This window comes from Lampetra fluviatilis, chromosome 65, assembly GCF_964198595.1.
Source record: "Lampetra fluviatilis chromosome 65, kcLamFluv1.1, whole genome shotgun sequence".
Taxonomy (NCBI): domain Eukaryota; kingdom Metazoa; phylum Chordata; class Hyperoartia; order Petromyzontiformes; family Petromyzontidae; genus Lampetra; species Lampetra fluviatilis.
This window is the reverse complement of record NC_136339.1, coordinates 6606053-6621849: the sequence shown is the minus strand read 5'-3', so window position 1 is coordinate 6621849 and position 15797 is coordinate 6606053. Positions and strand designations below refer to the sequence as shown.

General features: G+C 59.4%; 1 protein-coding gene across 1 annotated transcript in view; it reads right to left on the bottom strand.

Annotated features, from left to right (window-relative positions):
- FSTL1 (follistatin like 1) overlaps positions 1 to 15539 on the bottom strand; it is a 62242-nt gene extending 46703 nt beyond the window's left edge. The window contains exons 1-5 of the mRNA XM_078882441.1: positions 14824 to 15539; positions 3477 to 3601; positions 1623 to 1700; positions 964 to 1071; positions 225 to 317 (exon numbers count right to left, since the gene is read on the bottom strand). Of these exons, the coding sequence (XP_078738567.1) occupies positions 225 to 317; positions 964 to 1071; positions 1623 to 1700; positions 3477 to 3500 (303 nt within the window). The 5' untranslated portion in view covers positions 3501 to 3601; positions 14824 to 15539. The remainder of the gene's footprint in view (positions 1 to 224; positions 318 to 963; positions 1072 to 1622; positions 1701 to 3476; positions 3602 to 14823) is intronic.
- Positions 15540 to 15797: the final 258 nt, after the last annotated feature.

Genomic DNA, 15797 nt, shown 5'->3' with positions numbered 1-15797 from the left:
ATCTCTGACATGGTGATGTTGATGATGGTGGTGATGTTGATGTTGATGATGATGGTGGTGATGATGGTGATGGTGGTGATGGTGATGGTGCTCACCGCGTGACGCTCCAGGAAGGTGAAGTAGATCTCTGACATGGTGATGTTGATGATGGTGGTGATGTTGATGTTGATGATGATGGTGATGGTGGTGATGATGGTGATGGTGGTGATGGTGATGGTGCTCACCGCGTGACGCTCCAGGAAGGTGAAGTAGATCTCTGACATGAGCTTCTTGGGGTCTTTGGAGTGTTGAGCCGCCTCCACGCACAGGTGGAACAGCTGATCACACCGCACACCACACCGCCACCGTCACCACACCGTCACCGTCACCACACACCACACCACACCGTCACCGCACCGTCACCGTCACCGTCACCACACCGTCACCACACACCACACCGTCACCACACACCACACCGTCACCGCCACCACACCGTCACCACACCGTCACCACACACCACACCATCACCACACCGTCACTGTCACCAACATCAAGATGAGTAAGTTGTGGCTGATCACCAGGGCGGCGGGCTCCAGCTGGGACAGGACGTGATGATGGTGAGTGGTGGTGGTGAGTGGTGGTGAGTGGTGGTGAGTGATGGTCAGTGGTGGTGGTGGTGAGTGGTGGTGAGTGGTGGTGAGTGGTGGTGAGTGATGGTCAGTGGTGGTGAGTGATGGTCAGTGGTGGTGGTGGTGAGTGGTGGTGAGTGGTGGTGAGTGGTGGTGAGTGGTGGTGGTGGTGAGTGGTGGTGAGTGATGGTCAGTGGTGGTGGTGGTGAGTGGTGGTGAGTGGTGGTGAGTGGTGGTCAGTGGTGGTGGTGGTGAGTGGTGGTGAGTGGTGGTGAGTGGTGGTGGTGAGTGGTGGTGAGTGGTGGTGGTGAGTGGTGAGTGGTGGTGAGTGGTAGTGAGTGGTGAGTGTGCTCACCAGGGCGGCGGGCTCCAGCTGGGACAGCACGTACTGCAGGAACACCGCCATGTGAGCCGGGCGGCTACGCAGCTGGTCCAGGTCTGAGAACGGACCGTGGTCATCACTCTGGCGGACAGAGACACGGGGGGAGACACGGGGTGAGACACGGGGTGAGACAGAGAGACATGGGGAGAGACAGAGAGATACGGGGGGAGAGAGACATGGGGAGAGACACGGGGTGAGAGACACGGGGTGAGAGACACGGTGAAACAGAGAGACACGGGGGAGAGACACGGGGGGAGACACGGGGGGAGACACGGGGGGAGACAGAGAGACACGGGGAGAGACAGAGAGACACGGGAGAGAGACACGGGGGGGGAGAGACACGGAGGGAGAGACACGGGGGGAGAGACACGGGGGGAGAGACACGGGGGTGTGACCATGTGTGTGTGTCTGTGCGTCTGTGTGTCTGTGCGTCTGTGTGTCTGTGCGTGTGTCTGTGTGTGTATCTGTGCGTGTGTCTGTGCGTGTGTGCGTGTGTCTGTGTGTGTGCGTGTGTGCGTGTGTGTGTGTCTGTGTGTGTGCGTGTGTCTGTGTGTGTGCGTGTGTCTGTGTGTGTGCGTGTCTGTGTGTGTGTGTGTGCGTGCCCCCCCCCGTGCCCCCCCCGTGCCCCCCACCTGCTCCTCGTCAGAGAGGAACTCGTCGTCCTCGGGGCCCATGATCTTCTGCGGCCCCGTGGAGCAGCCCCCCAACGCCTGCACAGACACAGACAAAGGTCCCCCGTGCGGCCCACTCGCAATGTAGCGGCAAGGGCTCTTAGCCGCGAGCAGCGGCAGCGCCGGTGAAGGCCGGCACCATCACCACCACCACCACCATCATCACCGCCAACATCACCACCATCATCATCACCACCACCATCACCACCACCATCACCACCACCACCATCACCACCACCATCACCACCACCACCATCACCGCCAACATCACCACCACCATCATCACCACAAACATCACCATCACCACCATCATCATCATCACCACCACCATCACCACCACCATCACCACCACCAACATCACCGCCAACATCACCACCATCATCATCACCACCACCATCATCACCACCATCATCACCACCACCATCATCACCACCAACATCACCACCATCATCACCACCAACATCACCACCATCATCATCACCACCACCATCATCACCACCAACATCACCACCATCATCACCGCCAACATCACCACCATCATCACCACCACCATCATCACCACCATCATCACCACCACCATCATCACCACCAACATCACCACCATCATCACCACCAACATCACCACCATCACCACCACCATCATCACCACCAACATCACCACCATCATCACCGCCAACATCACCACCATCATCATCACCACCACCATCATCACCACCAACATCACCACCATCATCACCGCCAACATCACCACCATCATCATCACCACCACCATCATCACCACCATCATCACCACCACCATCATCACCACCAACATCACCACCATCATCACCACCACCATCATCACCACCAACATCACCGCCAACATCACCACCATCATCATCACCACCACCATCACCACCACCATCACCACCAACATCACCACCACCACCACCATCATCACCACCGCCATCACCACCACCACCATCACCACCACCACCACAATCATCATCATCAGCGCTACCGCCGCTGCCCGGCTGGACGAGCGAGCGAGCGACTTAGTGAGTGAGTGAGCGAGCGAGTGAGCGACTTAGTGAGTGAGTGAGTAAGCGAGCGAGTGAGTGAGCGAGCGACTTAGTGAGTGAGTGAGTAAGCGAGCGAGTGAGTGAGCGATTGAGTGAGTGAGCGAATGAGCGAGTGAGTCAGTGAGCGACTGAGTGAGTGAGCAATTGAGCGAGTGAGCGACTGAGTGAGTGAGTGACTAAGTGAGTGAGCGAATGAGCGATCGAGTGAATGAGCGAGCGAGTGACTTAGTGAGTGAGTGAGCGACTTAGTGAGTGAGTGAATGAGTGAGTGAATGAGCAAGTGAGTGACTGAGTGAGTGAGTGACTGAGTGAGCGACTGAAAGAATGAGCAAGTGAACGAGTGAATGAGTGAGCGAGCGAGTGAGTGAGTGAGCGACTGAGCGACTGAGCAAGCAACTCAGTGAGTGAATGAGCGAGTGAGTGAATGAGCGAGTGAATGAGCGAGTGAATGAGCGACTGAGCAAGCAACTCAGTGAGTGAATGAGTGAGTGAATGAGCGACTGAGTGAGTGAGAGAATGAGCAAGTGAACGAGTGAATGAGTGAGTGAGTGAATGAGTGAATGAGCGAGTGAATGAGCGAGTGACTGAGCAAGCAACTCAGTGAGTGAATGAGCGAGTGAGTGAATGAGTGAATGAGCGAGTGAGTGAATGAGTGAATGAGTGAATGAGTGAATGAGCGAGTGAGTGAATGAGTGAATGAGTGAATGAGCGAGTGAATGAGCGAGTGAACCGACGTCCGGCTGCACCATCTCACCAGGTCCATCTCCGTATCGTCCATGGTGAGTGGCGGAGATCACCGGCTCACCCACCGCGTCACCCACGAGGTCACTCACCGGGTCACCGGCAAGAGGAGGGGGGGGTGTCGGTCCTCCTCACACTCTGCTGGGGGTGGAGGGGAGAGGGGTCAAGGGTCACAATCTCAAGAGTTCAGCTGGCGAGGTCAACCGCGGGTTTGGTTGACAGTGGCCGTGAGACTCACACAGAGACCCACAGACTCACACAGAGACCCACAGACTCACACAGAGACCCATAGACTCACACAAAGACCCATAGACTCACACAGAGACCCATAGACTCTCAGAGACCCACAGACTCAAACATAGACCAATAGACTCTCATAGAGACCCACAGACTCACACAGAGACCCACAGACTCACACAGAGACCCACAGACTCACACAGAGACCCATAGACTCTCAGAGACCCACAGACTCAAACATAGACCAATAGACTCTCATAGAGACCCACAGACTCACACAGAGATGCACAGACTCACAGAGACCCACAGACTCTCATAGAGACCCGTAGACTCTCATAGAGACCCACAGACTCAAACAGAGACCCACAGACTCGCACAGAGACCCAAAGAGTCACACAGAGACCCACAGACTCACACAGAGACCCACAGACTCACACAGAGACCCACAGACTCACACAGAGACCCACAGACTCAAACAGAGACCCATAGACTCACACAGAGACCCACAGACTCACACAGAGACCCACAGACTCAAACAGAGACCCATAGACTCACACAGAGACCCACAGACTCACACAGAGACCCACAGACTCAAACAGAGACCCACAGACTCACACAGAGACCCACAGAATCACACAGAGACCCATAGACTCACACAGAGACCCACAGACTCACACAGAGACCCACAGACTCTCACACAGAGACCCTACACACCCGCCCAGCTGCTTACCCGAGCACACAAAGACAAAGATCCCCCGTGTAACCTGTAACAGACTGTAGGGGCAAGTGCTGTTAGCGAGTAGCACCTACGAAGGCCGGCACGGCGCACGAGGGGGTGGGTGGCCAACACCCGCCCAGCCGCCCACCCTAGATGGTGGTGACACCGTGGCACGGCCTTATTAGCCCTCGGCGCGAGCCGTAAACACCGGGGGGGCGGCGCTCGCCGCACACACTCGCACCGAGACCCCCGGCTAGTCGGGGCGAGCGCCACGCCCGGCCGCCTTTGTCTCCCCGGCGGTGACGTTTACCGCACGCCGCGACGAGTCGCTCATTTGAGGCCGAGTCGACCTAGGGGAGGCCCGGGACCGGTTCAGATAATCGTCACCACCGGTGGTGCCAGTGGCCGTGAGCGGGGATCGAACTCGGCTCGTGGTTGGGTTCTTGAGCTACGCGGGGAGAACCACAGGGCGGGGCTAACCGTGGCAGGGCGGGGCTAACCGCCACAGGGCGGGGCCAACCGCCACAGGGCGGGACTAACTGCCACAGGGCGGGGCTAACCGCCACAGGGCGGGGCTAACCGCCACAGGGCGGGGCTAACCGCCACAGGGCGGGACTAACCGCCACAGGGCGGGACTAACCGCCACAGGGCGGGACTAACCGTGGCAGGGCGGGCTAACCACCACAGGGCGGGGCCAACCGCCACAGGGCGGGACTAACTGCCACAGGGCGGGACTAACCGCCACAGGGCGGGACTAACCGTGGCAGGGCGGGGCTAACCACCACAGGGCGGGGCCAACCGCCACAGGGCGGGACTAACTGCCACAGGGCGGGACTAACCGCCACAGGGCGGGGCTAACCGTGGCAGGGCGGGGCTAACCACCACAGGGCGGGGCCAACCGCCACAGGGCGGGGCCAACCGCCACAGGGCGGGACTAACCACCACAGGGCGGGGCTAACCACCACAGGGCGGGGCCAACCGCCACAGGGCGGGACTAACTGCCACAGGGCGGGACTAACCGCCACAGGGCGGGGCTAATCGTGGCAGGGCGGGGCTAACCACCACAGGGCGGGGCTAACCGCCACAGGGCGGGGCTAACCGCCACAGGGCGGGGCCAACCGCCACAGGGCGGGGCCAACCGCCACAGGGCGGGGCTAACCACCGCAGGGCGGGACTAACCTCCACAGGGCGGAGCTAACCACCACAGGGCGGGGCCAACCGCCACAGGGCGGGGCTAACCACCACAGCCGGGAGATCTTCGGGAAATTGGAAAAATCGTGCACCGAGCCTGGTACGGGACCGAGTCCTCGATGCAGGTGGAGGAGTCTACGAGTGAGGTTCAAGGGAGCAGCAACCACGGCGGCGGTAGCAGCCGTAGACGAGAGACACGCAAGGTGACCGGCCGTGCGGCGAGGTTAGCGAGCCAATCGGCGAGTGCCGGACTGCCGCCCGCCCAGACTTGGAGGCTGACGGGATGTGTCGACTGGGTGTGCCCAGCAGAAGCTCTCTTGGCAATGGGAACCGGCTGTTCGGCGACTTGGTCGCTAAGCGAGTTGAGGAAATGCGCGTCGCAAGTACAGTGAAGGGGAAACCCAAGGAGATATAAAGGCAAAGGTCCCCCCGACAGGCTTAACGGACTCTTACCCCAGCACACAAAGACACAAAGACAAAGATCCCCGTGTAGCCTGTAACCGACTGTTAGGGCAAGTGCCGTCAGCGAGCTCTGAAGAAGGCCGGCACGGCACACGAGGGGCTGGTGGTTACCAACACCACGCCCGGCCGCCTTTGTCTCACCAGTGCCGATGTTTACCGCACATTGCACCGGGTACTCGTTTGAGGCTGAGTCAACCTAGGGGAGGCCCAGTACCGACTCAGATCATTGTCACCGGCGTTGGCCACGAGCGGGAATCGAACTCGGATCGCCGGGTTCGTAGCGCAGCGTAGCGCTAACCACTGCACCACCGCTCCCCATCAGGTACTCACTACCACAACAACAACCGCCATTCGCCACTCAGTGGCGGTGACGTCACCACGACGCTTGTGCCAGGCCAAGTGCACCTTGAGGCCACGTGAAGTATCGAACGCCCACTGACAGGAGGTCACGGGGCAGAACCAGGTGCCACGGGTCGACTGACCGAGATGACCGAGATGACTGGCTGATGCACCACCTGTGCCCCCTACTGTGCCAACTTGCTGTGCTTTAGCCACCCGGCGCTCCGCTCGTTGTTGTGAGCGTCGCTCCTCCGCCTTCCGTTGTTGTTGGAGGGCGACTGCCTCCAACTGCCCAGTAGCGTCCTTCACGAGCCTCCTCCACAGAGGCCGATCTTGACACCGCTGGTACCAGTCATCGGCAAGTCCACTCAGCTCCACGTCCTCCTGTACCACATCACTCCATCTCTTCTCTAGCCCGTGCCGCGCCCGTTTAGCCCCCTCGATCCGGCCGAACAAAAGCTGTTTAGCCATTCTAGATTTGAAGCTTTCGTGACTGCAAGGATTCATATTCTTAGGTTTTTTCGGTAAAGTCACGTAGGTACAAAATTAAAATTAATAATATTTTACTTTTATTAATTTATATTTTTTACCTACGTGACTTTACCGAAAAAACCTAAGAATATGAATACTGTTTAGGCATGCGGTGGCTGGGCATGCGGGCTACATGACCCAGCCAACGCAGCCTTGCCTGCCGGAGGAGCTCACCGATGGGACTTTGCCAACCTAAATGTTTCTAACCGGCGAAGATTCTCCATTAGCGGGGGTCAACATTTCGCAAGCGTAGAGAAGGGAGGGCATGACTGTGGCCGAGAAGACCCAAAACCTCGTGCGGAGCGACAGACCAGGTAGCTTCCACACAGCGTTACGCAACCGATGAAAAGAAATTGCCGCTTGACGGATTCGGAGTGAGACCTCTGCTGTCAAACCGGAGCCGGGCATGAGCACGCTGCCCAGGTTTGGGAAACTCTCCACTCTCTCCACTACTTCCCCATCACCAATTGGGAGTTGTGGGGGTGGAGCGTCCGATGGTACAAAATACCCAGTAGACACACACAATAGTACACACACACACTGGTACACACACTGGTACACACACACACTGGTACACACACACACACTGGTACACACACACACACTGGTACACACACACTGGTACACACACACACACACAAGTACACACACACACTGATGTACACACACACACACTGGTACACACACACACTGGTACACACACTGGTACACACACACACTGGTACACACACACACACTGGTACACACACACACTGGTACACACACACACACACACAAGTACACACACACACTGGTACACACACACTGGTACACACACACACTGGTACACACACACACACTAGTACACACACACACTAGTACACACACACACACTGGTACACACACACACACAAGTACACACACACACTGGTACACACACACACTGGTACACACACACACTGGTACACACACACACACTAGTACACACACACACTAGTACACACACACTAGTACACACACACACTGGTACACACACACACACTGGTACACACACACACACAAGTACACACACACACTGGTACACACACACACTGGTACACACACACACTGGTACACACACACACTGGTACACACACACACTGGTACACACACACACACTGGTACACACACACACACTGGTACACACACACACACTGGTACACACACACACACAAGTACACACACACACTGGTACACACACACACACTGGTACACACACACACACTAGTACACACACACACAAGTACACACACATTAGTACACACACACACTGGTACACACACACACACTGGTACACACACACACACAAGTACACACACACACTGGTACACACACACACTGGTACACACACACACTGGTACACACACACACTGGTACACACACACACACTAGTACACACACACACTAGTACACACACACACTAGTACACACACACAGACACTGTCACACTGCCCAATCAATGGCGTGCACACTTCCTGTACACGCGGTACGAGCCAAACCGTGCGGTGAGTCGGCACCCAATCCACGTTCCGGTGAGACGGAGACTCCGGCTCCGGGTCTCGCACACGACACGGGCAAAGGTCCCCCGCGTAGCCCACGCAGACTGCCGGGGCAAGTGCTGTCAGTAGGGAGGAGGAGCAGCGCCTACGAGGGGTGGCCGGCACCGTGGCACACGGGTGGGTGAGGGGTGGCCGGCACAGCGTATGCACGGCCGCCTTTGTCTCCCCAACGCCGGTGTGTTGGCACACGGCACACGGCACCAGGTACACACGGCACCAGGTACACACGGCACCAGGTACACACGGCACATGGCACACGGCACACATGGCACACGGCACCAGGTACACACGGCACCAGGTACACACGGCACACGGCACACGGCACCAGGTACACACGGCACCAGGTACACACGGCACACGGCACACACGGCACACGGCGCACGCGCCAAGGCCGAGACCACCAAGTGGAATCCCCACACCGGGTCCGTTGCTTGCCACGCGGGGAAACCCCGTGCAGGTGCACGCGTGTGCAACTTCTTCCGACAACAGCAGCAGAGTTGGGTGTGGACAGGAGGCCGGCCAGCAGCCAGCCAGCCAGCCAGCACACTCGAGTCACGGACAGATCCTCTGCCACGGCAGCGCGACGATTGTGGTGATGCTCACACCGTCACCGCGACCGTCACCGCGACCACGACGATGACGATTCTTGCCGCGGTGTTCAGCAGGGGGTTCTCGTTGGGTTCCTGGGATTGGCTCAGATCGAAACGTCGGCACAGAAACGGAACAGGGAAGGGCTCGCGGGAGGAGGAGGAGCAGGTGGAGGAAGCGGTAGAGAGAGAGAGGGCAAAGAACACCAAAGACAAAGGTCACCCGTGTAGCCTCCCGCAGGCTGTCGGGGCAAGTGCTGCGAGCAGCAGCAGCACCTGGGAAGGGGTTGGGGGTGGCCGGCACCACGCCCGCCCGGCCGCCTTTGTCTCCCCAGTGCCGATGATTACCGCACACCGCACCGGGCACTCGTTTGAGGCCGAGTCGACCTAGGGGAGGCCCGGGTGGCGGCGCAGTGCGATCACCGCCCCCAACTCCACCGCTACCACCACCACCACCGACAACAACCACAACAACCGGAGCAACAACTCAAGCCGTTCGCTTGTGCCAGGCTAGGTGCACCTCGAGCCCCTTGCCACAGCCGGAGTCAGCGGGGTCACCGGGGGTCACCGGGGTTCGCGGCGCCGCGCCAACCACTGCGCCACCGCTCCCCACGCGGGTTCACACAGAGGTGGTGACACGCAGCTAACACGCGTGTGTCACAACATGTACACCCGTGTAACAACACGCACCACGCATGTAACACACGTGTAACAAATATAACACACACATCTACCACACATGTAACACACAAGCAATACACGTAACACGCGTGTGTCACATGGGACACCATCATCACCACCATCACCGCCGTCTCTCCCCACCCAGCCCACGTCTCTCCCCACCCAGCCCACGTCTCTCCCCACCCAGCCCACGTCTCTCCCCACCCAGCCCACGTCTCTCCCCACCCAGCCCACGTCTCTCCCCACCCAGCCCACGTCTCTCCCCACCCAGCCCACGTCTCTCCCCACCCAGCCCACGTCTCTCCCCACCCAGCCCACGTCTCTCCCCACCCAGCCCACCGAGGTGATTGAGGAAGCGAAATCTGAAGTTTGAAGGGCGCACAGCGGATTTCACTCCACAGTGGACACACACCCACTACTCCCCTCCCCTATAGACTCCTACAGACTCCTATAGACTCCTACAGACTCCTACAGACTCCCCACCCTACAGACTCCTACAGACTCCCCACCCTACAGACTCCCCACCCTACAGACTCCCCACCCTACAGACTCCTACAGACTCCCCACCCTACAGACCCCCCACCCTACAGACCCCCCACCCTACAGACTCCTACAGACTCCCCACCCTACAGACTCCCCACCCTACAGACTCCCCACCCTACAGACCCCCCACCCTACAGACTCCCCACCCTACAGACTCCCCACCCTACAGACTCCCCACCCTACAGACTCCTACAGACTCGCCACCCTACAGACTCGCCACCCTACAGACTCCCCACCCTACAGATTCCCCCACCCTACAGACTCCCCACCCTACAGACCCCCCACCCTACAGACTCCCCCACCCTACAGACTCCCCACCCTACAGACTCCCCACCCTACAGACCCCCCACCCTACAGACTCCCCACCCTACAGACCCCCCACCCTACAGACCCCCCACCCTACAGACTCCTACAGACTCCTACAGACTCCCCACCCTACAGACTCCTACAGACTCCCCACCCTACAGACTCCCCACCCTACAGACTCCCCACCCTACAGACCCCCCACCCTACAGACTCCTACAGACTCCTACAGACTCCCCACCCTACAGACTCCCCACCCTACATACTCCTACAGACTCCCCACCCTACAGACCCCCCACCCTACAGACCCCCCACCCTACAGACTCCTACAGACTCCCCACCCTACAGACTCCCCACCCTACAGACTCCCCACCCTACAGACTCCCCACCCTACAGACTCCCCACCCTACAGACCCCCCACCCTACAGACTCCCCACCCTACAGACCCCCCACCCTACAGACTCCTACAGACTCCCCACCCTACAGACCCCCCACCCTACAGACTCCTACAGACTCCCCACCTTACAGACCCCCCACCCTACAGACCCCCCACCCTACAGACCCCCCACCCTAGATACTCCTACAGACTCCCCACCCTACAGACCCCCCACCCTACAGACCCCCCACCCTACAGACTCCTACAGACTCCTACAGACTCCCCACCCTACAGACTCCCCACCCTACAGACTCCTACAGACTCCTACAGACTCCCCACCCTACAGACTCCCCACCCTACAGACTCCCCACCCTACATACTCCTACAGACTCCCCACCCTACAGACCCCCCACCCTACAGACCCCCCACCCTACAGACCCCCCACCCTACAGACTCCTACAGACTCCCCACCCTACAGACTCCCCACCCTACAGACTCCCCACCCTACAGACCCCCCACCCTACAGACCCCCCACCCTACAGACTCCCCACCCTACAGACTCCTACAGACTCGCCACCCTACAGACTCCCCACCCTACAGACTCCCCACCCTACAGACCCCCCACCCTACAGACCCCCCACCCTACAGACTCCCCACCCTACAGACTCCCCACCCTACAGACTCCCCACCCTACAGACCCCCCACCCTACAGACCCCCCACCCTACAGACTCCCCACCCTACAGACTCCTACAGACTCGCCACCCTACAGACTCGCCACCCTACAGACTCCCCACCCTACAGACTCCCCACCCTACAGACTCCCCACCCTACAGACTCCCCACCCTACAGACTCCCCACCCTACAGACTCCCCACCCTACAGACTCCTACAGACTCCCCACCCTACAGACTCCCCACCCTACAGACTCCCCACCCTACAGACTCCCCACCCTACAGACTCCCCACCCTACAGACTCCTACAGACTCCCCACCCTACAGACCCCCCACCCTACAGACCCCCCACCCTACAGACTCCTACAGACTCCCCACCCTACAGACTCCCCACCCTACAGACTCCCCACCCTACAGACTCCTACAGACTCCCCACCCTACAGACTCCCCACCCTACAGACCCCCCACCCTACAGACTCCTACAGACTCCCCACCCTACAGACTCCCCACCCTACAGACTCCCCACCCTACAGACCCCCCACCCTACAGACTCCCCACCCTACAGACCCCCCACCCTACAGACTCCCCACCCTACAGACCCCCCACCCTACAGACTCCTACAGACTCCCCACCCTACAGACTCCCCACCCTACAGACCCCCCACCCTACAGACTCCCCCACCCTACAGACTCCCCACCCTACAGACCCCCCACCCTACAGACTCCTACAGACTCCCCACCCTACAGACTCCCCCACCCTACAGACTCCCCCACCCTACAGACTCCCCCACCCTACAGACTCCCCACCCTACAGACCCCCCACCCTACAGACCCCCCCACCCTACAGACCCCCCCACCCTACAGACTCCTACAGACTCCCCACCCTACAGACCCCCCACCCTACAGACCCCCCACCCTACAGACCCCCCACCCTACAGACCCCCCCACCCTACAGACTCCTACAGACTCCCCACCCTACAGACCCCCCACCCTACAGACCCCCCACCCTACAGACTCCTACAGACCCCCCACCCTACAGACCCCCACCCTATAGACTCCCCACCCTACAGACCCCCCACCCTACAGACCCCCCACCCTACAGACTCCCCACCCTACAGACCCCCACCCTACAGATTCCTACAGACCCCCCACCCTACAGACCCCCCCACCCTACAGACTCCCCACCCTACAGACCCCCCACCCTACAGACTCCCCACCCTACAGACTCGCCACCCTACAGACTCCTACAGACTCGCCACCCTACAGACTCCTACAGACCCCCCACCCTACAGACTCCCCACCCTACAGACTCCTACAGACCCCCCACCCTACAGACTCCCCACCCTACAGACTCCCCACCCTACAGACTCGCCACCCTACAGACTCCTACAGACTCCCCACCCTACAGACCCCCCACCCTACAGACTCCCCACCCTACAGACTCGCCACCCTACAGACTCCTACAGACTCCCCACCCTACAGACCCCCCACCCTACAGACTCCTACAGACTCCCCACCCTACAGACCCCCCACCCTACAGACTCCCCACCCTACAGACTCGCCACCCTACAGACTCCTACAGACTCCCCACCCTACAGACTCGCCACCCTACAGACTCCTACAGACTCCCCACCCTACAGACCCCCACCCTACAGACTCCCCCACCCTACAGACCCCCACCCTACAGACTCCCCACCCTACAGACCCCTACCCTACAGACTCCCCACCCTACAGACTCCCCACCCTACAGACCCCCACCCTACAGACTCCCCCACCCTACAGACCCCCACCCTACAGACTCCCCACCCTACAGACCCCCACCCTACAGACTCCCCACCCTACAGACTCCCCACCCTACAGACTCCCCACCCTACAGACTCCTACAGACTCCCCACCCTACAGACTCCTACAGACCCCCACCCTACAGACTCCTACAGACCCCCACCCTACAGACTCCCCCACCCTACAGACCCCCACCCTACAGACTCCTACAGACCCCCCACCCTACAGACTCCCCCACCCTACAGACCCCCACCCTACAGACTCCTACAGACCCCCCACCCTACAGACTCCCCCACCCTACAGACTCCCCACCCTACAGACCCCCACCCTACAGACCCCCCACCCTACAGACCCCCACCCTACAGACTCCCCACCCTACAGACCCCCACCCTACAGACCCCCCACCCTACAGACCCCCACCCTACAGACTCCCCACCCTACAGACCCCCACCCTACAGATTCCCCACCCTACAGACTCCCCACCCTACAGACCCCCACCCTACAGACTCCCCACCCTACAGACCCCCCACCCTACAGACCCCCACCCTACAGACCCCCCACCCTACAGACCCCCACCCTACAGACTCCCCACCCTACAGACTCCCCACCCTACAGACTCCCCACCCTACAGACTCCCCCACCCTACAGACTCCCCCACCCTACAGACTCCTACAGACTCCTACAGACTCCCCCACCCTACAGACTCCCCACCCTACAGACTCCCCACCCTACAGACTCCCCACCCTACAGACTCCCCACCCTACAGACTCCTACAGACTCCCCACCCTACAGACTCCCCACCCTACAGACTCCCCACCCTACAGACTCCCCACCCTACAGACTCCCCACCCTACAGACTCCCCACCCTACAGACTCCCCACCCTACAGACTCCCCACCCTACAGACCCCCCACCCTACAGACCCCCCACCCTACAGACTCCCCACCCTACAGACTCCCCACCCTACAGACCCCCCACCCTACAGACTCCCCACCCTACAGACTCCCCACCCTACAGACTCCTACAGACCCCCCACCCTACAGACCCCCCACCCTACAGACCCCCCACCCTACAGACTCCCCACCCTACAGACTCCCCACCCTACAGACTCCCCACCCTACAGACTCCCCACCCTACAGACCCCCCACCCTACAGACTCCCCACCCTACAGACTCCCCACCCTACAGACTCCCCACCCTACAGACTCCCCACCCTACAGACTCCCCACCCTACAGACTCCCCACCCTACAGACTCCCCTCCCCTACAGAACCCTACAGAACCCTACAGACTCCCCTCCCCTACAGAACCCTACAGACTCCCCACCCTACAGAACCCTACAGAACCCTACAGACTCACCACTCACCACTCCACTTCACCAGTCGTCCCGCGTCTCTTGCAGAGCAGCGCCGCCTCGCTCCTCTCTTCCTCGTTCCCTCTCTCTCTCTCGCTGTCTGTGTGTGTCTGTGTGTGTGTGCCTGTGTGTGTGTCTGTGTGTGTGTGCCTGTGTGTGTCTGTGTGTGTGTGTGCCTGTGTGTGTGTGCCTGTGTGTATGTCTGTGTGTGTGTCTGTGTGTGTGACTGTGTGTGCCTGTGTGTGTGTCTGTGACTGTGTGTCTGTGTGTGTGTGTGACTGTGTCTGTGTGTGTGTCTACTCTGTGTGTGTGCCTGTGTGTGTGTCTAAGTGTGTCTAAGTGTGTCTGTGTGTGTGTGTCTGTGTCTACTAAGTGTCTGTGTGTGTGACTATGTGTGTGTCTACTAAGTGTGTGTGTGTCTCTGTGTGTCTACTCTGTGTGTGTGTCTACTAAGTGTGTGTCTGTGTGTGTGTCTACTAAGTGTCTATGTCTAAGTGTGTCTACTAAGTGTGTGTGTGTATGTATGTCTAAGTGTGTCTACTAAGTGTGTCTACTAAGTGTGTAAGTCTAAGTGTGTGTCTGAGTGTGTCTCCTAAGTGTGTAAGTCTAAGTGTTTGTCTGAGTGTGTCTCCTAAGTGTGTAAGTCTAAGTGTGTGTCTGAGTGTGTCTATGTCTAAGTGTGTCTCCTAAGTGTCTAAGTGTTATCTGTGTCTCAGGCACACAGGGAACCAGGCTCGTACGCATTCCAATAGGCGGGGTCGCGCATGCGCACTGAGCCACCTGGGGGGGCGGGGGCGGGGGAAGGGTGCAAGGGGAGGGGCCTACGAGTGGGTGGGCGGGGACAATGGAAGGGAGCGGTGGTGCAGCGGTTAGCGCCCACCCTGCCAGCACCCACGCAACCCCTGGCCTCCCCTAGATCGACTCAGCCTTTAATGAGTACACAGCGCGATGTCTCTAGGGAGACAAAGGCGGCCGGGCGTGGTCGC